This window comes from Hippopotamus amphibius, chromosome 1 (genome assembly GCF_030028045.1).
Source record: "Hippopotamus amphibius kiboko isolate mHipAmp2 chromosome 1, mHipAmp2.hap2, whole genome shotgun sequence".
NCBI lineage: Eukaryota > Metazoa > Chordata > Mammalia > Artiodactyla > Hippopotamidae > Hippopotamus > Hippopotamus amphibius.
Window position 1 is genome coordinate 90,406,736 of NC_080186.1, and position 27,572 is coordinate 90,434,307.

The following is a 27,572-nucleotide window of genomic DNA, read 5'->3' on the forward strand; positions in this document are numbered from 1 at the left end:
CACTTCAACTGTATTCTGTAAAATCAGATAGCCTCCAAATTTCCCGAAGCACATTCTTACCTCTATTGATTTTAACATGAAGGTATCTCAACAGGAATGAATGCTTTATAAAATGCTTCTTGTTAAAATCTTGACTGTATGTTATAAGCAAATACAAGTTAAGTTGATAAAGAAGATGGAGAGAGAAATAGCATTAAACAGAAAAAAGCTTCTTAAACAAAATTTTGGATGCATGAAACTGACAAAGTTAGAACAGTCCATATAGCGCTGTATAGTTGGAGGGAAGGCCCTATATAGTGATAATGAGTAGTGAGGGTTGAGAGATGAAAGAGATAAAGACAGAAGAAAGAAAGAACCAAGCGAAGGGCCAATATAAGAAAATCTCTGTGTGTGAACTGAATTCTAAAAGTTACAGAATGTTGTTCAAGGACTTTGAACCATGGAGCAAATGGATCAAAGTTGTATTTTAACAAAATCACTATGACAACATAGGGGATGATGATTTGAAAGCAGCTAGTTTGGAAGCATGAAAATCAGCTAGGAATCCACTGCAGTTAAGCACTGAGAAACTAAGTCAGCAATAGCAGGAATGGAGTAGAGGATACATAGAGGTTCTCAGAGAAAAAAATGTCTGGGATTTGGGAACTGACTGGATGCTGATGATGGAGCGGGAAGGGAACGGCAAGGAGAGAGGGAGGAAGTGCATTAGACAGGAGTGGAAGGTAGTTCTGTACTTTCTGGTATGAGCAAGGGTAGGAAGGCAAAGCCATTTACTCAGTGGAGAAACATACTAAAAAGGAAAAATTGGGGATAGACCTTTTAAGTCTATGAAGTGAAATGATAATTAATGATTGTTTCTAGAAAAAGTGTAGCCTTTTTTTTTTCTTAAGAAACTTGCCTTTATCTACTTTTGAATTGTACTCCTCTTTGTGCCAACTGTCAGGCTGTATCAGTGAGGCCAAACTAGGTTATAAGCATCAATAAGAATCAGCAGAAATTTTCCCTTTAGCCTGACAGCCCATACCTCTTTCTGTAGCAATTTATACCCATTTTTTTCATTGATAATCAAAGATAAAATGAACTTGTCTAGACTTGGTATTATGCGCTGACCCATGTCTCCCATATTCACATGTTTAAGTCCTTAGCTTCAGAATCAGACTATATTTAGAGATAGGACCTATAAACACAGACTTAAGATTAAATGAAATCTTTATGATGTGCCCTAATCCAATATGACTGGTCTTTTTATAAGAAGAGGAGATTAGGACACAGACACCACAAGCGGAAGATCATATGAAGACACAGGGAGGAGATGACTATCTACAAGCCAAGGTGAAAGGCCTCAGAAGAAATCAACCTTGTTGACATCTTGATCTCAGACTTCAAGTATCCAGAACTGTGAAAAAATTAATTTCTGTTGTGTAAGACACAGCCTGTGGTATTTGGTTATGGCACTCCTAGAAAACGAACACAGACTGATTAATACTAGTTTGTTTTCATCTATATCTTGCAAGTATTATCTCTATAGCAGAAAAAAAAGAGCACTTCAAAACAAGTCTTTTTGTTTGTCTGTAACATGGGTAATATCTAACTATGTCCACAGACTGGTATTAAGTAGATGCTGTGGAAATATTGGCTGATTTAATTTGGCAAGTAGCTAGAACTCAGGATAATCATAGGTTATCATACACCTGACAGTATCATCATGTGTAAATATCCCTCAGGCACTGGAGGTGATAGAAAGTAAGAATGATAAATAAGTATTTATCTCCAAGCATAAATAAAGAATTTGAAGGGAACAAGTTTTTAAGAAAACTTACCAGAGTTTTAAAGCCCTTTATCAAATTAAATTATGCTAGAGGTCATAGTGAGTTTAAATATCCATTTATATGATTTTTTTCAAATGTACTTTCATTACACTAGTAAAAAAGTTAAAACAATTCCTGGTTGTATCAATAACTGCATATTAATGAAATTATATCTTAATTCTACTTCATGTCAACAATAAAAAGAAAAAAGAATAGAAAAATGTTTTATCACTTTTATATAAAATTTAAAATATATACATAATCAAAATAATACATTTTTTGTATTCTGTACTTTATTTTATCTGTCCAAATCAAAAGTAAAACAACACACTTGGTTCTTCTTGATTTAAGAAAACACATGCAAAATTAACTTACAAATCTTTAAAAATACTAAGATGATCCTCAGAGTATGAAAAGATTCTTCATTTCAAATGTTCATTAAATAATGAACATTTAAAATATGAATAATCAAAATTTGATCCTCCTCCCAAAATAAAGTCATCTGATACTTTATACAGACATTGCTTGTTCAAAATAATATAACTGAAGATAACATTTAAAATCTAAAAAGAGGATTTTAAAACAAAATGGAAATCATTTGAGACCTTATCTTTAAAAATTAACTTGAGAAAAAAACATTATTTGTAAGAAAGAAAACATTATGTATAATTTAATATTTTAAACTTGTATTTTAACACAGACTCAAAGAACAAATTCATATAAGTAATATTAGCATAAAGGTCAAGTATGGCCTTTGCAAGCAGGTATGACATTCACTGCCTGTCACACAAAGTTAACTGCAGAATTTGACATTTACTTTATATTTCATGGCCTTGACTTGGCAGCAAATTTTGAATTTACTTTAAAGTAATTATCATCTTTTGAATACCAAAAGAAATGGCAGAATCTTTTCATCATTTCATAAAGAGTTTAACAGTTAAACTGGCACATTTACTCTTTTAACCCAAGCAAATAAACTGAATATTTGGGTATCATTTTTTAACATATCAGTTTAGCATCATTATTTTTATTGCTTATTTTTAAGCCTAGAGAAAATGACTATCAGTGGATGAAAAGAAATCATTGGTAGTGGCATTTTTGTACATTTTTTATTATAGTTCTACATGCAGTGATACTATCCCAGAAGTAACAGGTCCCAGAAATAATATTTAAAAATACTTCCTTATTTTTACTGTGTTGCACTCCTTACTATAACAAATGATACATTTCTTTAGTGAATTGAAGTTTTATTAAATCAAAATTGGCCTTTTATGAAATATATATGCCTAAGAGGATTTTAAAAGTATGCATATACATTATAAGGTAATTGAAACGTCTTTTACTCCTTTTTAATTTTGAAAAAAAAATGTTTTTTTAAGTACCAATGTGAAAACTTCTTTGCTCACTACAGGATATAGTCAGTCTGTACATATGTCTACTGAACAGTGAAAGATGGGGGTCACGCTTTCAAATGTGAAAGCCAGTATTCCCTATTGAAATGGGAGTATTTGCAAAGAACCATACTTTCTCTTGAAGGAAAAAAAAGCAAACCTGTTACACAGCATTCCTAATTTCAGAAGGCACTTCACGCCTTACAATTTTAAGACAAGCTACATTTTTCCCCCAAACAAAATATTTTCTTAAAAAAGGAAACAGCAGAAGTAACACATAATTCTATTAATAGGCACAGATACATTATAAATCAGATAACAAATGTATTTCTCCTATAACTTTTAGTGGTAACTTACACAGAAATTTGACAGTCAGATAACTTTCAGAATCCTTTCCCCTGGTTGTCTATCAATCAGTCATCTAGCCATTTAGTCAACACATTTATTCAGGCAAAGTAACATGCTGACACTATAGATAGTCAAAAGAAAAACAAAGAGGGAAATCAGACCCAGATCCTACTCTCAGATAGCATATAACCCGGTTAAGGAGGTTAATTATGCACAGACATGATATCGAAAAAACATATTTCTTTAGTACTTACTGTATTCCAATTATGAAAACAATTAGGGTGGCAGGGGCGGGGGCATGACACAATTTTCAACTGGGAAAAATCACAAGGATAATCTAGAAGGACCTGGCATAAATGAGATAATTAATGAGAAAGTGTCTAGTTTTTCTTTTAAATATAAAGATACTTGCTATTCTTTGTTGGCTCCCTAAATGCTAATCTAATCATTCATGCTGCTCTCTCTTATGCCGGCCCCACAGCCTACATCATCAGACTGTCTTGTAGGTTGGTTTCCAGTACAGAGGATGGAAGTGACCCTGGAGTTAGGAGCTAGGAAGGTGGGAGAATAAAGAGGTTTGATAGTTTCGCCAGACACTTTCCTGTCTGTCACAGCAGTCTGGTACCCTGACCACTACGGCCACTGTCAGAAAGCACTAATGCAGGGCTCCAGCCTTCACTGTACTGCTATTTCTGCACCTTACCCCTTTAACCCTTGGAAAGGTAATACTCCTCACCCGGTAACTCTGCTTACTTGTTCACACCTCTGAAATCACCTGAATAGAAATTCAGTTTCCTGCTGGAACCCAAGGTGAACTCACAGGGAATATGAGAAGTGAGAGAAAGACCACACAGTTGAAGGCCTAGAATAGTAATTGACATTTTCCTTTTATGTATAAGTTTATGGATTCAAATAATCAGTAACCAGTATGTATCACTTTCCAGGAAAAGTACAAGAATAAACTGGGCTCCTCTTCTTTTTTGTTTGTTGTTTTTTCTGCCCCGCTGCATGGCTTGCAGGATCTCAGTTCCTCCACCACAAATTGAACCCAGGCCATGGCAGTAAAAGCCTGGAATCCTAACCACTAGGCCACCAGGGAACTCTCAGGGGCTCTTCTTCTTAATAAGCCAATCTATGTTGTTCAGCTTAACTCACTGGAATACAAACTTCATGAGAGTAAGGACCTGTCTGTTTTTGGGTTTTTGTGGTTTTGTTTTTCACATTTAAAGCTCTTTATTGGAATATAATTGCTTTACACTGTTGTGCCAGTTTTTGCTGTATTTATACATATGTCCCCATATCCCCTCCCTTCCGCGACTCCCTCCCACCCTCTCTACCCCATCCCTCCAAGTCATCGCCCATCATCAATTTAATCTCCCTGTTTTATGTAGCAGCTTCCAAAACTAGCCATCTGTTTCACATTTTATAGTGTATATATGTCAATACTATTCTCTCGCTTCAACCTGTCTGTTTTGTTCTCCCAGGTTTCCACAATTCCTGGAAGAGGCCTGCACATGATGAGTATGCAATAAATGTTTGTTCAATAAATAGATATCCAGGCAATTAATTTATTTACCATTATAAGACTCAATTTAACAATGTAAATTAAGAAAATAATTATTTGTCTTTTATTTCCTTGAGATTCTTTTAAAATGAATACCTACTTATGCAATTTTTAACGTGTAAGTGTACACAAATGTAAGGTATAATTATTATAGTACTTGAAGCTAATTAAAGGAGAACACACTTTTGAGCTCAAACTTCTAGAAGTGTCTATATACTGTAAAATTCAAGAAATGCTGCTGGAGAATCCATTTGTATTTGTTCCATACATAAATTCCAAAAAAGGTTGAGTTTCAGAAGACTTAAAGTCATTATTTTATAAGTAGAGCCCATAAGGAAAAAATATAATAAAAGAGAAAGCAAAATGCATTCAGTTAAGGAGTTTCCAGCATGTGCCACTGTAAAAGCAATAGCTTAACAAAATTATACAACATTTCCATAAGATCTTCCTTGGACACTAAAACTTCTGTTCTCATTTGATATTAGAGCTTTGCTGAAAAGTATGGTGGGTCTTGCTAGAGGTTTTTGATTGTATAGCCAGGAACAAGACTGATATTAAATCTTAAACATGGCATAAAATTCTCAAAAAGTAGAGGTTATCAGGAGATTAATTGAAAAAATATGCTTCCTGTCTACTCAGACTTTAGAATTTGCCAAGGCATTAACTCTCATCATAGTTTTTTTTCAAACATTCTATACAGTTAATGATTCTTTCTCAACTATTTTGTGTGGAAAAGGAAAGCTGCCAACATGCTTAGAATTTTCATTTAATTGAAAAATGCATCAGAGATTGCATCTGAACTAAAATTCAAAGGAAAGAATGAGAAAAACCACATAATCACAGATAGAACTGCTACCCACACAGTCCTTATATTTCACTGTGTCCCAAAATCAGCTTAAGAAATCAGTTTTAAGAAAATGTTCCTTGAATGTACTACTAATTCAACAACTATTACCAACTAGTACAGAAAATGCCTAAAGTTGTATAAAACACTGCCACAAAAAGGGCACATTTATCTTACACTTTCTTACAAACATTCCTGCTCAAATATAACTATCAATGCAGCTCTAATCCACAAAAGATAATAAAAGAATAAAAGAAAAGAAAAAATGATTAGAAAAAAGGTAACAAATTTTGCTTTCTGCTTCCTTGTTTGCCAAAATGATCTATACTTGAATTAATTAGCGCTAGAAACCATATTTATTTCATCCATTAAAAAAATTTTTTTCAGTCAGTGTTCTAGACGCTACAGATAACAATACAAAGCCTCTGCTCTCTTACAGCTTACATTCCAGAGAAGGAAAGGGAAAATAGGCAAAATGTATCAGAAAGTAATAGATACTATAAAGAATATAAAGCAGGAGGGAAGAGATGTTTAGAAGGCAGGACACTGTATTACAAAGTGTGATCATGAAAGTTTTTACTATTAATGGAACATTGAGACAGAAGCAACTGAGGAACTAAGGAAGTAAGAAATTCATAGTGATATCTAAGAGAAAGCCTTCCAGGCAGAAGGACGAGTGGACGCTCAGACCCCAAGGCTGCAGCATAATTGATGTGTTCAAAACGGGGTACCTTCTGGATTACAGGGAGCAATGGGGTGAGGAGTCATTGATGAAGTCAGAGAAAAGGGGCAGAGGGTATGGATGAATCACTTAGGAACCTACAGAATATTGAAAGAAGTTTAACATTCTCTAAATGAGATGAAAAGCCACTGGACAATTATAAACAGGGAAGTGACATTCTTTACTGACTCATTCATTCTTTCAGCCAGGTCTATTTGACAGGAATAGGCCTGCTAGTCTAGGCTTGCTGCTTAGAGAACAGACTAGCAGATGGGCATACAGTCACAGGGAAATCAATTAAGAGGCTCCTGCAATTATCCAAGAAATAGATAACTCTCAGAGTTATAATAAATAATACTTAACTGGCAGTTACTGTATATTTTTCACTCTTCTAAGAACTTTATATAGTCATATTGTAAACTAAAATGAACTAAGTCATGCCTTAAAAAAAAAACTACTTCCTAAAAACATATAAACTAATTTAAATAATTTATCACACTCATTCTACTTCTTTGAGCTAATAATAATTTCACACTAACTGTGTTTTTACTATATAGCTCAGGAAGTATATAGAAAGACGGCAAAATAAGATTATTTGGCCCAGGATAATCCTATGGCCTTTTTTTTTTTTTTTTTAAACATATTTATTTATTTATTTATTTTGGCACACGGGCTTAGTTGCTCCGTGGCATGTGGGATCTTCCTGGAGCAGGGATCGAACCCATGTCCTCTGCATTGGCAGGCGGATTCTCAACCACTGCGCCACCTAGGAAGCCCTCCTATGGCCTTTTAAACCTTCATTAAAAGCACATAGTTTGGAGAAAATGGAGCCCTCCTGCATTGTCAGTGGAAATGTAAATTGGTACAGCCACTATGGAAAATGGTATGGAGGTTCCTTAAAAAACTAAAAATGGAACTACCATATGACCCAGCAATCCCACTGCTGGGCATATACCCAGAGAAAACCATAATCCAAAAAGAAACATGTACCACAATGTTCACTGCAGCACTACTTACAATAGCCAGGACATGGAAGCAACCTAAATGCCCATCAACAGATGAATGGATAAAGAAGATGTGGCACATATATACAATGGAATATTACTCAGCTATAAAAAGGAATGAAATTGAGTTATTTATATTGAGGTGGATAGACCTAGAGACTGTCATACAGTCTGGCCAAGTAAGCCAGAAAGAGAGAAACAAATATTGTATGCTAACTCATGTATACAGAATCTAAAAAAATGGTACTGATGAACCCCGGACAGGGCAAGAATAAACATGCAGATGTAGAGAACAGACTTGAGGACACAGTGGGGGCGGGGGGGGGTGAAGGGGAAGCTGGGACGAAGTAAGAGAATAGTATTGACATATATACACTACCAAATGTAGAATAGATAGCTGGTGTGAAATTGTTGCATAATATAGGGAGATCAACTCATGACGGGTGATGACTCAGAGGGCTGGGATAGGGAGGGCGGGAGGGAGTCATGGGATGGAGGGGATATGGGGATATATGTATAAATACAGCTGATTCACTTTGTTGTACAGCAAAAACTGGCACAAGAGCGTAAAGCAATTATATTCCAATAAAAAGCTTAAAAATAAATAAATAAATAATATCAATTTAAAAAAAGCACATAGTTCATCAGTTATAAAAAAGAGAACTAAAGACTTCTGAATTTAGCTAAAATTCCAAACAGTTCAGGTTTTTAAGAAGGAAACATTGACTATTTACTACCCTATACAAAGCCTAAAGTATTAGGTTCCTCTCTCCCTTAACCCCACATACCCATTCAGTTCCTAAGACCTGTCAATTCTATGCCACATTAGCATCCTGAAGCAAGACCCTTCTCTCCTTTTTTTCTGTCATGGCCTTGTCTCTACTATAAGTAACTTTTAATTTGAACTAATGTTTCAATATATCAGTTTTGGTGTTTTTTTCCACCAGGTTCTTCTGATTCTAGACTAACTCCTTCACTGCCACAAAAAGAATTTTTAAAAAACAAATCTCAATGTTTAATTGCTCTACTTAAAGAAACTTCTCATGACCTATGGTTAAAGTTCCACCACCTTAGCGTGGTATAAAATGCAGTCCACAAACAGGCCCAAACTCATCCTATCAGGTCATCTCTCAAACAGTCCCAAAGCAAATTGCATTCTCAGATCTGCTGAGCTCATTCCAAACTTCCATCTTTTGCGCATGTGCCCTGGCCTTTAAATATCCTTTTATTTTTTATCATTTTGGATACAGCTGTTATTTTCTCCCTTGAACATTTCTATATCTTTATTATGGACAGAATCATACCTTATTACAACCATTTATTTGTATCTCTACATCAATTCTTTAAGCATAATGTTTGTCATATAATGTTTATTCTGCTTCAACAGAGAATAGTCAACTACTTAATAAAAATCTAATTTTCAAATGACATATGCTATCCTATACCTCTCCTTGGCCCTTCTCCTCCCAGACACTTCTAACAAAGCCTTAACTACTGGCAGGTACAGCACTCACTCATATTTACTTACCTTCATGGGCTATAAACACTGTGCAAACTTTGTGTTTGAAGCCACTGCTGGAGTATCTAAGTTAAGGAGATATAAATCCTGATCTCAATATACTTATGGTCTAATGAGAAAGCTATATATTAATAGATAATTATAAAACAACATGGTAATGGACAGTGACAAGAATGCAACGCAAGATGGCTTATTCTTTTGAGAAGTTGATAAAATGCCACAAACTAACAATAAACTTCAAAAGAAAAAAAATGAAGACAAGTAATCAGAGACAAAACTTATAAAAGGGACAAAATAAAATGTGTCACACTTTACTGTGCACTGTTGGCAGCAGATAATCTAATGATGCACTAATCAAAAAGTAGACAACTAAGCCAAACAAGGCAATGCTCCTATTAGAGGATAAGTAATACCCTGTGTAAGTGGCACTTTGGATCTCCTACAGAGTTCTGAAATCTGAATCCACCTCAAGTGCTCTATTGAGTTTCTCGAAAGAGTTCTAACCATAAATCCTACTAAATATGAAATTAGGACTTCCTAGGTGATGCAGTGGGTAAGAATCCGCCTGCCAATGCAGGGCACATGGGTTCGATCCCTGCCCCGGGAAGATCCCATATGCTGCGGAGCAACTAAGCCCATGCACCACAACTGTTGAGCCTGTGCTCTAGAGCCCATGAGCCACAACTATTGAGTCCATGTGCCGCAGCTACTGAAGCCCACGCGCCTAGAGCCCATGCTCCACAACAACAGAGGCCACTGCAATGAAAAGCCTGTGCACCACAAGGAAGAGTAGCCCCCGCTCACCGCAACTAGAGAAAGCCCATGTGCAGCAATGAAGACGGAACACCGCCAATAAAATAAATAAATAAATAAATAAATAAATAAATAAATAAATTTAAATAAATAAATAAATATGAAATTATCCTAAATTATCAATAGAGTCCCCAAAGAAAAGCTGTTATCTGCATATCACACTACAATGGTGCAGATCTTTCATAGTCTGAATGACAACAGGATACCATGCTGCTGTTATATAATAAAGTACAGTGATGTCTAGAAAGGAGAACTGAGGAAATCTCCTACAGTATCACTGTAGCTTCGTCATAAATAATGAGACACATTCTTGTGTGTTGTACCTCACCATGCTTTTCATACCAACTCAGTGTGCAATAATAAGGAATGTAATTACACATCCAAAAAGCAAAAGCAGAAGCTCCTTTCATACTTGGCTAAGAATAACTCTTAAAAAAGGATTAAACTAATGTTGTATCTTGATCTACTCATGCATGTGATCCATAGGAAAACTTAAATATGTCCCCAAAAGAGAAAAATCCAAAAGGAAAGATCATATTTGCCATCAGAACTTTGTAAATAATTGATTATTAACACTAAGTCTAAATGAAATCTGACAACTTCTAAATTTGTCACTGTAAGAAAACTATGTTTTATAAAACTATTACTACAAGATACTGTCATGTAGATACATTGGATTATTCCTGCATAAAAGCCATAAGATCCTCTTTTAGAAATAACTACACATGTACATCATTGTTCTATGTATTAGAGAAATTCAACATCCATGAATCCAGTGAGTCTGTAGTGTTGTTGCTGAACCATAATATTTCATGGGTATGTGACGTGCCTTGGGATTTTAACTCTAATTTGCAGGAACCTGTGTTACAATCATGTTTAAACATCAACTCTATAAAATGTGTACCTCATGTTTGGTATCCACATTTGTTATTTCTCTCAAAATTGTAGATTATTTCCTGAAATTAAGAAAATAATTTTGATGTCTTAATACATTCCATAAAACGTGAATCACAAAACTGATTCCAGACAATGTTTCAAAAATTACAAAAAGAACCACAGCTCCCAAATGCACATCTTAACCAATGATCTACAGGACAGGAACAAAACTGAGTAGGCATAGTAAACTCAAAGCTTTCTTGTTTTTCTGTTTTGTGGACTCTGTGCTACTTTAAGAGTAAGAGTAAGTAATAAAATTCCATTCTGGAATGACATTTCATTTTTTCTTTCAGCTATTGAAGCCTCCTTTAAAATAAACTATAGAGTCTTTTACAAAACCAAATGTGGCTCCTACATTAGCCATATCTGTTGTTTTAACCTAGTTTCAGAAATAATCAACAAAAGAAAGCTTATTTTTTAAACATGCACTTATAAAACACTGAGTACTACAAGACACAGATATAAATATTTTATAAATGTTAACTAAATCTTCAAATGACTCTATGAGTTAGCTGCCTCAGCTACTCTATCTTACAGATTAGGAGAAAGACACAGAGAGGTTGAGTACACTGTCCATGATCTTCAAACTGATTAAGTTCCAAATCCAAAAATCAAACCAGGGCTGTCTGACTCAATTCGATGCTGCTAACTACTATGCATATGGTTAAAAAAGGCAAAAGGTTAATTTAAAAAAGCTTAATAACCATTATCATAACATTTTCTCATTTAACCATTTCTTTACTTGTTAGACTGAATGATACCTTTGTCTTCATCTTTCATTTCCCACGTGAAACAATGGAAATGACTTTATCACCCGTGTTCACTCACTTCTACTTTTTTGCTCCTAAAGTTCATATTTTATGAAAAATCTTAAATATTTGTAAGGAAAATATTTTAAAAAATAATTAGTGATTATATTTTCTAGTTTAGAATCTAGATTGAAATCACATAATGATAATTTTTAAATACAGTGATAACTTGCTTTTCTCCTTTATTTAAAGAAGATCTACCGAGAAGCCAAGGCAAGAAGGTTTTAGAGATAAGTTGTGTGATACTAGAATTTTACCAATTTTAGAGATTTTGAAGATGAGACTGCAGCCAAGTACCAGGTATAAGCCTTCATAGTAATATAAATTTTTCATAATAAGGAAATAACACTTTTAAATGTTTATATGTGGGGAGTTTCAGTACTCCTATAATAGTGTAAACCCATCACAGCCCAAGGTTCATACTGATGATGGCTACAAACACTGAACAAAATGCAATGAACAATTACCTGAGAACTCTGAAAAGCAGGTAGGTTGTGAAGGAGGGTTTGATCTTGAAGAAGTAAACCCACATATGATAAATTATCTATGTGTGTATCTGTGTGTGTGTGTGGGGGGGAATGCTTTTGTCCCTACAGTGGAAGTCAGTAGCCAAGCACTGCAACAGTGCTGTAGCTAGAACTTTGACAGAAACCCTGTTTCTGGACAAAAGAACAAGCAGAAAAAAATGCATGTTAGAAGACATGGAGGGAATCAAGTGAAGAGACAGAAATAAGAAGTCACCACAAAAATATCAAATTATCACCATAATTACACATGTGTAATGGACTCAAATCAATTTAGTAAAAACTGAGAGAACAGAACTGAGATTAAAACTATCAATACCAGTCTCAAAATAGCTCCTGAACACACACAAACAAAACAAAACTCTGAGAGTTCAAAACTCCAGAAGAACCCATCATAAAGGAGACCTTTAACTTCTGAGTTTTAACCACCTGGAGCTCTACCAGGTTTCACAGTGAATACTGGAGAAAAATCCCCTCATGCTTCCAGAAGTTCCCCTTTTGAAATATACCAGGGCACTTTGTTCTTAACAAGACCTTCCCTCAGGCAGAAACAATTTACCCAGATTCTAACCTGTGGGGGTTTTACTACAGCCTAACCTAACGGGAGGAATGAAAATACCCCACTCTAGCTCCTTGTAGCCTTCCATGTGGGAGAAGAAAAATATATCTTCATCCACCTCCTGTCCCACTGACAGGAGGAAAAAAACTGAAAAACACTGAACTTCACAAAGGCAGGGGCATAGGCTAAACAAAATACTGAGACCTAATCATAGGACTATAGAATGTTTCCCCTTCCTCTGCATCTTTTACGCAGTATATAATGTCTGTCTTCCAACAAAAAATTACAAGGCACACGAAAAGGCTAAAGACAAAGTTGGAAGAGACAGAACAAGCATCAGAATCAGAATCAGATATGGCAAGATGTTGTAATTATCAGACTAGGAATGTTTTTAAAAACTATTATTAATATTCTAAGAATGTTAATGGAAAAAATAGACAACCTAAAAGAACAGATGAATAATGTAAGCAGAGAAATGGAACTTCAAAAATCAAAAAGAAATGCTAGAGATCAAAAACACTGTAACAGAAATTAAGACTCTCTTTGATGGGTTTATTAGTTGACCAGACATGGCTCAGGAAAGAATCTCTGCGATTGAGGATATGACAATAGAAACTTCCAAAACTGAAAACAAAAAAGAAAAAGAGTGAAAAAAAAATTGAACAGAACAGAATATCCAAAAAATGTGGGACAACTACAAAAGATACAACATACACATAATGAGAATGTTAGATAAAGAAAGAAAGGAATAGAGCAACATTTGAAGCAATAGTGACTGAATATTTGCTCAAATTAATGTCAAATACCAAACAAAGATCCAGGAAGCTCAGAGAAACAGGAGCTGCATAAATGCCAAAAAAAAAAACCCCAGCATATAGGCACATCATATTCAAATTTCAGAAAATCAATAATAAAAAAATTTTGAAAGAATCAGAGGAAAAAAACACCTTACCTAAAGAGATTAAAAGATAGTAACTACATCGGACTTTTCTTCAAAAACTACACAAGCAAAAAGAGAGTCGATGAACCCAGTGACAAGACAAGAATAAGGATGCAGATGCAGAGAATGGACTGGTGGACATGGGGTTGGGGGGGACGGGGGCCAAGGGGAAGCTGGGACAAAGTGAGAGAGTAGCATAGACATATATATACTACCAACTGTAAAACAGATAGCCAGTGGGAAGTTGCTGTATAACAAAGGGAGATCAACTCGATGATGGGTGATGCCTTAGAGGGCCGGAACAGGGAGGGTGGGGGGAAGTCGCGGGAAGGGGGGATATGGGGATATGTGTATAAATATAGCTGATTGACTTTGGTGTACCTCATAAGCTGGTACAAGAATGTAAAGCAATTATATTCCAATAAAGAGCTTAAAAAAAAAAGAGAGTCGAGTGAAATAGTTAAAGCACTGAGAGAAAAGAAAAAACAACCTAATCTCCAAAATATATAAACAGTTCATACAGCTCAATATCAAAAAAACAAACAACCCAATCAAAAAATGGGCAGAAGACCTAAATAAGCATTTCTCCAAAGAAGACATACAGATGGCCAAGAGGCACCTGAAAAGCTGCTCAACATCACTAATTATTAGAGAAGTGCAAATCAAAACTACAATGAGCTATCACCTCACACCAGCTAGAATGGGCATCATCAGAAAATCTACAAACAATAAATGCTGGAGAGAGTGTGGAGAAAAGGGAACGCTCTTGCACTGTTGGTGGGAATGTAAATTGATACAGCCACTATGGAGAACAGTATGGAGGTTCCATAAAAAACTAAAAATGGAATTACCATATGACCCAGCAATCCCACTACTGGGCACATGCCCAGAGAAAATCATAATTCAAAAAGACACATGCACCCCAGTGTTCATTGCAGCACCATTTACAACAGCCATGTCATGGAAGCAACCTAAAGGTCCATCAACAGATGAATGGATAAAGAAGATGTGGTGCATATATACAATGGAATATTACTCAGCTGTAAAAAAGGAACAGAATTGGGACATTTGTAGAGACATGGATGGACCTAGAGACTGTCATACAGAGTGAAGTGAGTCAGAAAGAGAAAAACAAATATTGTATATTAATGTATATATGTGGAATCTAGAAAAATGGTACAGATCAATAGTATAGATCAACTATTTTGCAAGGCAAAAATAGAGACACAGGTGTAGAGAACAAACATATGCACACCAAGGGGGGAAACAGGGGTGGGGTGGGGTGGGATGAATTGGGAGATAGGGATTGCCATATATACATAACTAAGAAGAAAAAAAAATCAAATTATACACTTTAAATATATGCAGTTTATTGTATGTCAATTATATCTCAATAAAAGTCCTTAAAAAAAAAAACCCTAGAATTCTGTACCCTGCAAAATTATCCTCCAAAAGTGAAAGCACAATAAAGACTTTCTCAGAAAAACAAACATTGAGAGAATTTGCTGGCAGCAGAACTGTCTCACAAGCAATTTAAAAAGAAGTTATTTAGAGAGAAGAAAGATTATATAGTTCAGAGAAACCAGATCATGAATAAAAGAGAATTGGAGAAATAATAAATAAAGGTAAAATACAAATTTTTATTTTTCTTATTCTTAATAGATCTGTTTCAGTTTGTTCAAAATAATATATGTATCACACACACACAGTTGGCCCTCTGTATCCAGAGGTTCCTCATCCATGAATTCAACCAATTGTGGATCAAGAACATTCAGGAAAAAAATTCCAGAAAATTCCAAAAAACAAAACTTGAATTTGCTGCATACCTGCAGCTATTTATATAACATTTTCATTGTATTTACAACTAACACATATAGGTGGAACTTAGAAAAATGGTATAAATGAACTTACTTGCAAAGCAGAAATAGAGACACAGAAGTAGAGAATAAATGTAGGGATACCAAGAGGGAAAGTGGAGGGTGAGATGGATTGGGAGATTGAGATTGACATATACACACTACTGTGTATAAAATAGATAACTAATGAGAACCTCTGCTGTATAGCACAGGGAACTCTACTCAGTGCTCTTTGGTAACCTAAATGGGAAGGAAATCCAAAAAAGAGGTGATATATATATATCTGTGTGTCTGATTCACTTTGCTGTACAGCAGAAACTAGCACAATATTGTAAAACAACTATACTCCAATAAAAATAAAAAAAGTACATGATGGGAAAGTTATACCATACTATCACTAATCAACAGAAAGCAAGAGTAGCTATGTTAATTTCAGACACAGTAGACTTCAGAACAAAAAAAGTTATCAGAGATAAAGAGAGACATTACATGCTGATAAAGGAGTCAACAGTCCAAGAAGAAATAATAGTCCTTAATGTGTATGTGCCTAACAACAGAATATCAAAGTATAATACATGAGGCAAAAACTGATATAACTGCAAGAAGAAATAGAGAAATCTAATATAACAGCTGGAAAGTTTAACACTCTTCTTTCTACGAGAAATCAACTGATTCAGCTGCAGAAAATTAGTAAGGACATAGTTGAACTCAACAGCACTATCAATCAAGTGAATATAATTGACATGTATACAGTTCTTTATCCAAAACAGCAGATTACATATTTTTATTAAGCTCACATGACCACATTCTGGGCCATAAAACACACCTCAACCAATTTAAAAGAATAAAATCATAAGATATCAGCCCTTAGAACACAGTAAAATTAAACCAGAAATCAATAATAAAAAGATGTCTGTAAAGTTTAAAAAACTTTGGAGAATAAACTACACACTTCCAAATAACATTTGAGTCAATGGTGCTATCTCAAAGGAAATTTTAAAATATTTTTGAACTAAATAAAAATTAAAACATAACTTATCAAAATGTGTAGGATGCAGCAAAAGCAGTTCTCATAGAGAAATTTCTAGCATCAACAGCAAATACTAGAAAAGAAGAAAAATCTAAAAACCAATCATCTAAGCTTTCACCTTAGAAAACTGGAAAAAGAAGAGCAAGTTATTTCCAAAGTAAGCAGAAGAAAAAATAATAAAAATTAGGGCTGAAGTCAGTGAAATGGAAAACAATAACAAATTATGAATAAGAGCTACATGAGGAAAACTACAAAATTCTGATGAAATATCAAAGAAGTACTAAATAATGGAGAAATATTCCATTTTCATGGATAGAATGATGCAGTATTGCCAAAATGTAAGGTTTTCCCAACTTGATCTATAGATTCAACTCTCCCAGTTAAAATTTCAGGAACTTATTTTGTGAATATTGTCAAACTGATTCTAAAATTTATAACAAGAGCCAAAAGGCCCAAAAGAGCCAGCTTGATACTGGAGTAAAATAAAATTGGAGAACTGACACTACCTGACTTCAAGACTTACTATAAAGCTACAGTATTCAAGATGATGTGGTATTCATGAGAGAACAGATAAATGGATCAATGGAACAGTATAGAGAGCCCTGAAGTAGATCCATATAAGTATAGTCAACTGATCTTTGACAAACAAGCAAACAAAGAAATTACAATGAGGTAAAGTCAGTATTTTCAACAAATGGTACTAGAACAACTTCAGATCCACATGCAAGAATGTGAATCTAAACACAAACTTTACTCCCTTCACAAAAATTAACTCAAAATATACCATTGACCTAAATATAAAATGCAAAACTATAAAACTCCTAGAAGATAACATATAAGAAAACTTAGATGACCTTGGGTATGGCAATAACTTTTTAGCTACCACATCAAATGCACGATGCATGAAAGAAATAATTGATAAGCTGAACTTCATTAAAATTAAAAACTTTTGCTCCATGAAATACAATGTCAAGGGAATGAGAAAAATCCAAACTGGGACAAAGCATCTGCAAAAGACACATCTGATAAAGAACTCTTCTCCAAAACATATAATGGAAATTTAAAACTCAACAACAACCTGATTAAAAAAATGGGCAAAAGACTTTCACAGACACCAAAGACGATATATAGATGGCAAGTAAGCATATGTGAAAAGGTGTACAACATGTCATCAGGGAAATGCAAACTAAAATGAGATACTACTACACACCTATCAGAATGGACAGCAACCAAAAAGTGCCAAAATTGTGAAGCAATAACATTCACTCATTGTGGTGATAATGCAAGATAGTAGAGTCCCTTTGGAAAACAGTTTACCAGTTTCTCATACCATATGATCCAGCAATTATGCTCCTTAGGTATTTACCCTAAGAGGCTGAAAGCATATCCACACAAAAACCTACACACAGTTTGTTTATAGTAGATTTATTCATAGCTACCAAAACTTGGAAAGGATCAGTAGGTCCTTCAGTAGATGAATGGATAAATAAACTGTGATACATTCAAAAAATGGAATATTATTTAATACTAAAAAGAAATGAGCTATCAAGACGTGAAGGACATGGAGGAAATGTAAATGTATATTACTAAGTGAAAGAAGTCAACCCAAAAGGACTAAAAATTGTATGATTCCAACTACATGACATCCTGGAAAAAGCAAAACTGAGGAGCCAGTAAAAACTCCCCTAAACGCCAGAGTTTAGGAGAAAGGGGGCAATGAGTAGGTGGAGCACAGAGAATTTTTAGGGCATGAAATTATTTCATAAGATACTATTGTATACATGTATTGGTGAATACATGTCATTATGAGTGTGAGTCAAAAATTATCCACACTTTGGTTATATTAAAACTTCTGTTGGCCACTGTCTTATCAGCACTTTCCATTCAAGGCCACTGTCTCCCCAGTCACTGCTGTGCAGATGTGAACATGTTACATCAGTTCATTTGTAACTGCCGTGAGAGCAAAAATGGATGCCCCACTTGTGATTTGCGTGAAAGAAGAGCAGCGTGCAGTGATTTGTTTTTGTGGTCTGAGGGTATACCTGGTGCCGTTATTTATTGAAGACGTTGTGCGCAGTATGGAGAAAGTGTTTTGTCATGAAGAAGTGTGTATGAACAGATAGAGAAGTTCAAGGAAGGTCGCACAAGTGTTAGCCATCAAGAAGGAGCCAGATTCACTTCTGATGAAGAAGTGAAGACAGCAGTACATTTGTGGCTTGCAGCTCAGCCTAAAACATTTTTTAATGAGGGAATACAAAAGCTTGTTGACAGATGGACAAAGTGTATTGAAAAGCAAGGAGATTATGTCAAAAAATGATGTATTCGTCTTTTCTAAAAGTTAATTAAAATAAATTCTACAACCAGAGTGCAGATAATTTTTGACTCACCCTCGTACATCTGCCAAAACCCACAGAATGTACAAAACCCTAATATAAACTATGGATTTGAGCTGATAATGATGTCAATGTACATTCATCCATTGCCACAAATGTGCCACTCTGGTGGGGATGCGGCTAGTGGGGGAAGCTGTGTGTGTGCGTGTGCACAAGGGTATATGGAAACTCCCCGTATTTTTCACTCAATTTTTCTTCGAACCCAAAACAGCCTTAAAAAATAAAATATATTAATAAATAATTTTAAAAAGATAATAAACAAATGCCAACTCTGAGATAACCCAATGTTAAAACTCTAAAAATGAGAGTTTAAAACAGCTATTAAAACTATAAAACACTCAATCCAACAATTTCACAACACTTTTTTTTAAGGAAATGTGCTACATTCACCAAGATTGACTAAAAGCCAGGCCATCAAGTGATGTGAATAAATCTAAATGAAATGTGATCACAGCAAGTTTACTTTCAGACAAAAAAAGAACTAAATTAGACACCAATAATAATAAGCAATCTAAGAAAAACTTAGGTATCTAGACATTAAACAACACACCTCTCCACAATTCATGAGTCAAAGATGAAATAAAAAGGAATTAAGAACTATTTTAACTGTATGACCATAAAAATATTGCATAACACATTTATGGTATGCAGCTAAAACAGTGTTATAGAGAAATGTATAGTTTTAAATGTTTATACTGGCAAATAACAGACCTGAAAATAATGACTTTCTGCTTTGAGAGACTAAGAAAAAGATTTTTGTCTCCAAATTTAGGATAGAAAAGCAATAATAATGGAGGAGAAAAGAGGTCAGTTAAGGGAGATAATAAACAGAGCTAAATAAGATTTGTTAAAAATATCAACACAATTTTCATGGGCCTACTTAAACTGATTGATATAGGAAAAAGAGAGAGAGAATATAAATCATTATTATCAGGAATGAAAAGTAGTTACCACCAGTAATCTTACAGATGTTAAATGCAGACAAGAAAATCCTACAACTTTATGCCAACAAATTCAACAACTTATTGAACTAGAAACATTTCTTAAAATGTAAAATTTATCAAGACTGATATTTTAAAAAAACAAAAAAATCAATTAACCTGTTTCAAAGAATGAAATTACATATATTTAAAAACTTTCTGAGAAGGAAACTCTGACACCTGACATTTTCACTGATGAATTCTATGCAACATTTGAGAAAGAAATAACATCAATCACACAAAAAATTTTTCAGAAAACAGATGAGATCACTTTCTAAATCATTTTATGAGGCCACTATTATCTTTATACCAAAACTTGACAAAGATATTACCAATATAATCATATACCAATAATATAGCTCATTAAGAAAGGCTCAAAATCCTAGAGATTTTCTAGCAAATCAAAGCAAATGCTATATAAAAAGAATAATATATCATGTCCAAGTGGAGTCTATCTAAGGAATGAAAAGTTGGTTTTAAACATTTGAAAATCAATCAATGTAATTCAACATGCTAACAGAAAAGAATAGTATCACTGATTCATAATAAGAACTTTTAGGGAACTCAGACAAGTAGTCAACTTTTTCAAACTGATAAATTTACTGAAAACTTACAACCAACAACATACTTAATGGCTGAAGATTTAACACTTATTTACATGAGAACAGAAAAACAAAAAGATAAGAATGCCTGTTTCACCACTTCTATAGGACATCTTGGTGGAGGTCCTATCCATTGTCATAAGAAAAACAAATAAAAGGTATAAAAATAGAAAGTAGTGAAATGTCCCTATTTCCAGGTTGTATGATTATTTGCATTTTAAAAATACCTGCACTAATTCATTTATTAAAATGAATTTAACAAGTTTGGAGGATACACATCAATATTTTAAAAACATACTGTATTTTTATATAATAGCAACAAGATATTGAAAAATAAATTAAAAATAATTTCATTTACTATAGAATCAAAAAAATAAATAAATAAAAACCACCTAAGAAGAAAATGAGTAAAAGATGTCCACAATGTCTACACTGAAAACTAGGAAACATTGTGAGGGAACTTAAAGAAGACCAAATTAATGAAAACTCATACTACGCTCAGAAAATGAAAAAATGTTTGTTAAAATATCAATTCTCTTCATTTTGCTTTATTACTTAAATGCAATCCCAATTAAAACCTTAATTTTATTTTAGAAATTGACAAGCTTACTCCAAAACTTATATAGAGTGCAGATAACCTAAAATAAATAAAGCAATGTTTACAAAGAATAAAAGCTGGAGCAATTACCCCACCTGATTTCCAAACATCCAATAAAATTACAGTAATCAAGATAATTTGGTATTAGTGAAAGACAGACAAATCAATGGAATAGATAGAGAGTTCAGTAACAGATCTACTTACATATAGCCAACTGGTTTCTGACATAGAAACCAAGGTAATCCAATGAATAAAAGGAAAGTCTTTTTAATAAAGGATGCTGGATGAACTGGATATCCTTATGTAAAAACAATCAATGTTGACCTTAACCTCAAGATATTCACATATATTAACTCAAAATATGGCATGACCTATGTGTAAAACCTAAAACTTCAACATGTCTAATAGCAGGCAATCTTGTGATTTTGTTATAGGTAAGGGTTTCTTAGAACACAAAAAGTGTAAAGCATTAACAACAAAATTGATGAACTGAACCATATCAAAATGAAAAGCATTCACACTTTGAAAGACATCATTAAGAAAATAAAAAGGCTAGCCACATGCTGGAAAAATTATTTGCACACACCTATCAAAGTGTATGCATGATACATAAAGAACTCTTTAAATGCCATAATCAGAATATAGTAGCCATTTTTTTAAATGGGCAGAACACCTCACAAAAGAAGATGCGTAAATGGCCAATAAGAACCTGAAAATATGCTTGTCATCATCAGTCATGAGGGAAATGCTAGTTACAACCACAATGAAACACTAGCACCTAACCACTTAGAATGGCTGAAATTTAATGGATTACCAGATAAAGCGTTGACAAGGATGCAGAACAACTGGAACTCTCTTCACTGCTGGAGGGAGTGTAAAATAATTAATGTTACTTAGGAACACAATTTGACAGTTGTTTATTTTTTTAATTAAGTTAAACATGCAACTACCAAATAACTCAAGCATTTCACTTCTAGGTATTTAACAAAAGACAAATACAAATAAATGCCTACACAAAATTTATCCATGATTGTTCACAAGAGCTTTGTATGCAGTAGCCAAAATCTGGAAACAAACTAAATGCCGTCTATCAGAAGAGGTGGATGAAGAAATTGTGGTTTATTCATACATTAGAATACTGCTGAGAAAAAAAAAAGCAAAATAAAGATACATATGAAGACATCGATAAGTCTCAAAAATGGTATGCTGAGAGGGGAAAAAAAGCCAAGCTAAAGAGAGTGTATTCAACACAATTCCATTTATAAAAATTCTAGAACAAATAAGCTATAGTGATTAAAAGCAAATTAGTGATTGCCTGGGGTAGTGTGGAAGAAGAGATGGATCATAAAAATACAGGAGGAAACTTCCTCTGGGTGTGATGGCAATGTTTATTTTCTTGATTAAGATGTTGATTTCAGAGGTATATACATTTTCCACAACTAATTAAATGGTATACTTTTGATATTTGCAACTTATTGTACTTCAGTTATACCTCCATAAACAGAGAAAAAAACCTCAAGGATTATGACCCAAATGCATCTAGACTGGGAAAGGTAGATAAATGGGAAAGCTACATCCATCCTATCAAGTTGTTCTATAGAAAATTAACGTCTACTAGGATACAATTTTTTTAAAAGTATGTACCTTGGAAACTATATGCAATAAAAAGACACACGGACATCACAAGTCAGTAATCAAATACTTAACAAAATATTTGAGAGAGCTATTATTACCTTAAGGTAAGTTTTCAGTCCTTGAAGAACTACTGAAATAGTATAGCTTTTATAAATTAATATTCAGTGATTTCTCCAAAGGAAATTGAATGCAAAAATCTCTTCTGAGAAGTTTGAAAAAAATGAAACATTTTATCAACAAGCTTTTCCACTCAAATCGCCATCATATTCCTCTCATTATTGCTTCATAAGAAAGAAACAGTTTGCCCAAAGATAGATAATTGTTAAAAATATAAAAGACTTGGAATAACCCACTCTGATTCACTAAAAAAGAAAAATAAGATAAAAATAGCAATGCTTTGAAAGCTTGAGTTATAATGTCTACAACTTGATATTTAATAAAAAAAATTCTTCTTTATAAGACTCCAAAAGTAATTTTATTAATAATTAATATAGGCAGTGTGGCTTTTCTTCTAATTTAGCTTTTCTTCACATTTTTGAAGTGTATTATTAAACTAGAACAAATCAAGGCTGTCAGCTAGGGTTGGTGGGATATTTTGTGCCTGCATAAAAATATTCATCTCCTCAGACCATGTTGTGCTCATTAAGGTCCATATCCAGGTGCTACCTCTGTCTAGAGAGGGGAAATTTAATTCCCACAAGGTACCTGGTAAATGAGCAGTAGCCCAGAAAGAAGCACTTCACTTACAAGTCAAAGAGACCACTAAGAACTTTTGACTGATATTATCAGTCACTGTTGCTCACTCATATCAAAATGTATAAGAATACTTAAAATGTCAGAATTGTAAGATGATAAAAAAGTTATAATAATGAAGAAAACTACATATTAGTGCACAGGTAAATTAACACATAACCTATAACCACATATATAAATAAAATTAATACTAGTATTTTAAGCACTTTACATACATAAATTTGAGTTTTTTATAAATACTTAAGAGAGAGATTTTATTACTATTCCCATTTGAAGACTGAGAAATTAAAACTTACAAAAAGTTATTGCACAGAGAAACATGATTAGGTTAGGTATTGGGATTCAATATCAGATTTTTCTCATCCCAGAATCAGTTCTTAGATTCACTCTGTTATGCTGAAATTGCATAATCTGAATTATGGGTCTATATATTCATTTTGGCATTTTCACATAAAATATTTTTGTCATACTTTAGGAAATATTTTCAGTTTTGCTTTCATCTGTTTACTGCTGAATTCTTAAAACTCTTCAAGTTGCAATTCAAATATGGCCATTTTTAACATTTTTTGCCATTAGTAGTACCATTGCATAAATGTGGAGTCATGTATAGACAAAATTATATACACTAAACAAATTTTCATCTAAAGTGGAATAATACTGTTTTCAAAGAAGTAGTATTTCCAGCTTTCAGATTAATGAATCACTGATGCTTTTATATCATCATCATCATTACGACTCTTTATCACACTAAAATAATGCAAGCATGATACCAATCCTATCTCCTGCCATTTTTAGTTCGATTTCTACACATTTAGTTGCAAAGATTTCAAAAATCTAGATAGGTACCATAACGTAAACCAAATTGAAAGGAAAAATATTTGAGTAAATTTTAGGGAAAGATACATTAAAAACATATTCAGATAAGATGAACTAATTTCACAAAAGGAGTCAGAATATTTTACTCTAATTCAAAAATCTGTGTGTTTGAATCATTTACTTTCTTCATAGCATTTTATCAAGTGGAGAAGACTATATTGTTTTTAAAATTTTATATAGCCATACAATAATATAACTTAGAATGTAAGACCTGAATTTATATATGACTGTTCTGAGATGTGAATTAGATAAATACAAAATTTCATCCAATTCAAAGATTCTTACTCTAAAGCCTTCTCAAGATTTTATTAGGTAAAAATAGTTTCCTTATTTAATTGGTCAAAGATAGTACAAGACAAACCTAAAAGTGAAGTTTCTGCATTTGCTTTTTCAAAACTAACTGCACTTCATATTAAGTAAATGTTATGTTTACATTTCCAGAGGGTTTCATGAAACTCCAAGATGCAAAGTAGCTTAACTAACTTATTTTTGCTACCCACTGTCATACTCACTAAAGGTTTCGTTAATGAGTCCTTTAAAAAGATTATTTTTCTAGTGGTTTAATAGTTATTTTCCAAATAAACAGCTGAAGTTACTTCAAGATTTAGAATATGGTTTATGTATTAGAAAGTTAAGAATTAATCAAAGAAAATACAATAATCTTTGCTTCCATTATCTCTGTCTTTGGTAATTTACTAAATGCCTCTTGGCTAGAGGTATCTGGGTTAGCAATGGTTGAAAACATATGGAAATATTTTAGGTAAATCATTTTTATGTGTTTTGGTTGTTGATACTATAATCAGTCTATGAAAAACAGATATTTATTACATATTTCTTAATATGTAACACCAGGTTCAATTATGTATTTTGAAAAAAGAACTTACTGTAATAGTCTGTAACTACTTTTTAAAACCTCTAAACTGGACCCCAGTTAGCATGAGTGTAGTATTATGGGAAAGAAGGTGGAGTCTAGCCTGGTTTTGTACGTGTGTTGGAGGGGAGGAGTGAAAAATAAAAATTAAATGCTATTCACCTAGAAGTAAGTTCAGGTAAATATAGAAGTCTCAATGTATGAAAAAAACTAATCAATGTGTACATACCTCAAATATTATAATTCAGGGCCAATAAATTTTGAGAATTAATTAATATTAAATTGTGTATTTTCTATATTTCCTATTTATGTATTCTAATCATTTATGACAAAACAAGTTTACTCTTATGTTGTTTAACTTCCATGTTCTCAGTGAATATGTACAGCGATAGATTAACATATGAAATGAAACCATCCACTGATATATTTCTTCCATATTACTCATCTGTGTTCCAGGAAAATAGGGTGTTATATATTACAAAAATAAGTTTAGATTGTGAAACTGATGTTCATGAACAGTTTAATTTTAAAATAGAATTCTGTAAGACTAAAATGTATTTATAATATTCATTTATCTAATAAATAAATACTCATCTATCATTTGTGTGCAATCAATGCCTGATACTGGAAGATCTGAGACTATATTATTATGTATTGCCTGAATCAGTTTGTCATTAATTTAGTCTATATGATGTGTTAAAACATTTTGTTTAGAGTCAAAGTCTTGGGTACACACAAATACAGAAACTCAAAAACAAATAGAATCCCAAATAATCTGAAATGTCACAAATATTAATTATACTTAAAATTATGCCATAGATTATATAACTAAGTACAAGATGCAATATTCTATGACCCTCTGAATTTATATTGTGCTTTTCTTGAAAATACATATAATGCGTATGTGTGTGTACCTATCTCTGTGTGTGTATATATATATACACATATCAGCAGAATATAGCAAATCTTCCATGTAAAACTTGTCTATTAATCCATAATATATTACACAGCTTTACTTTGTTACACTGAAAAATGAGTTATCCAGAAACTGTATAAAAACAATCAGCAGAGTAATGACTAATATCTTAGGAGTGCATCCCTTTATGGGGTCAGGTCTGTTTGTTCTGTTAATAACTGACTAAATGAAAATTAAAGCAAGAGTTACCAGGTCCAATGATTGAAGGATTAAAAGAAAGAATGTGATTATCATAATTGGCAAATTATAATTGGAAAGGAGCTTTTTACCATGACCTTCACATTATTAAAATACTGATTTTTAAAAATTACAGTTCATATTTGCAGTATCTCTATTTTACCTTGGAAACATTCACAAAGAACAGAGAAAGGCAAAATATCTGACTTGCACATTTCATTAAATTAATCTCTAAGAGAAGAAAATGAAGAATATGTTCTTTTCTCCAAAGAAAATAATACAAAGTACTAAGAGGAAAGCCATTTGCCCTTCCCAGGAGTATAGCATGCCTGTATTTAAATCAACCAATCTCTGTTAAAGTTTCCCAGGCATTACAGTCACCATTGTCTACTCATTCTCTTACTGAACAATAGAAAACATCACCGCTACACCCACAGGGGAAGAAGTAGGTCACCCTTTAGAGTTTACAACTCTGCTTTACAGCAGATATTGATCGTTACTGTTATTAATTCAGTTGATCTGATTTAATAATATTCAGCTTAAAATAAAGTTTGAGTTATTTTACCTCAAAAACTTCTTCATCCAAAATCCTTGTTCCAAAAACTGTAATTCCATTGGTATCAACGATTGCTCTCTCACTTCTGTCAAGTGGTTTTGTGGTTTTCTTCTTACAGTCAACAATCATTGTCACAGTTTTCTTCTCCACACTGATTGCTACCCGGTGCCACCTTAAAAAGCCAAATAATTTGTTTGTAAGTTCCAAAGATGTTGTTGCCAAACCATTATTCACGTTAAAATACAGTGTATTTTAAATTATACAAGTGGTCTGAAATTATACAAAATGTAGGCTAATTTATCAATCAATTAGTTAACAGGTGACTACTTACTATTATTCCAGAACAGTGCTAGGTACTCAAAAAGACACAGCAGTGTAAGATGCACGGCAGGACTGGCTGTCTATGCTGAAAAGGAAGTGCCCATCCTTTGCTTCGCTTTGTGTTATCACAAAAGCTTAATCTCACCATGCCCTGATGAGGGTATTTGA

At 33.4% G+C, this 27,572-nt stretch overlaps 1 protein-coding gene across 2 annotated transcripts in view; it reads right to left on the reverse strand.

Moving 5' to 3' along the window:
- The window catches only part of COL11A1 (collagen type XI alpha 1 chain), a 207,414-nt gene that overhangs the window by 150,732 nt on the left and 29,110 nt on the right, over positions 1-27,572 (reverse strand). For both annotated transcript variants that reach the window (XM_057716879.1, XM_057717564.1), the window contains exon 4: positions 27,093-27,255. In XM_057716879.1, coding sequence (XP_057572862.1) covers positions 27,093-27,255 — 163 coding nt within the window. The remainder of the gene's footprint in view (positions 1-27,092; positions 27,256-27,572) is intronic.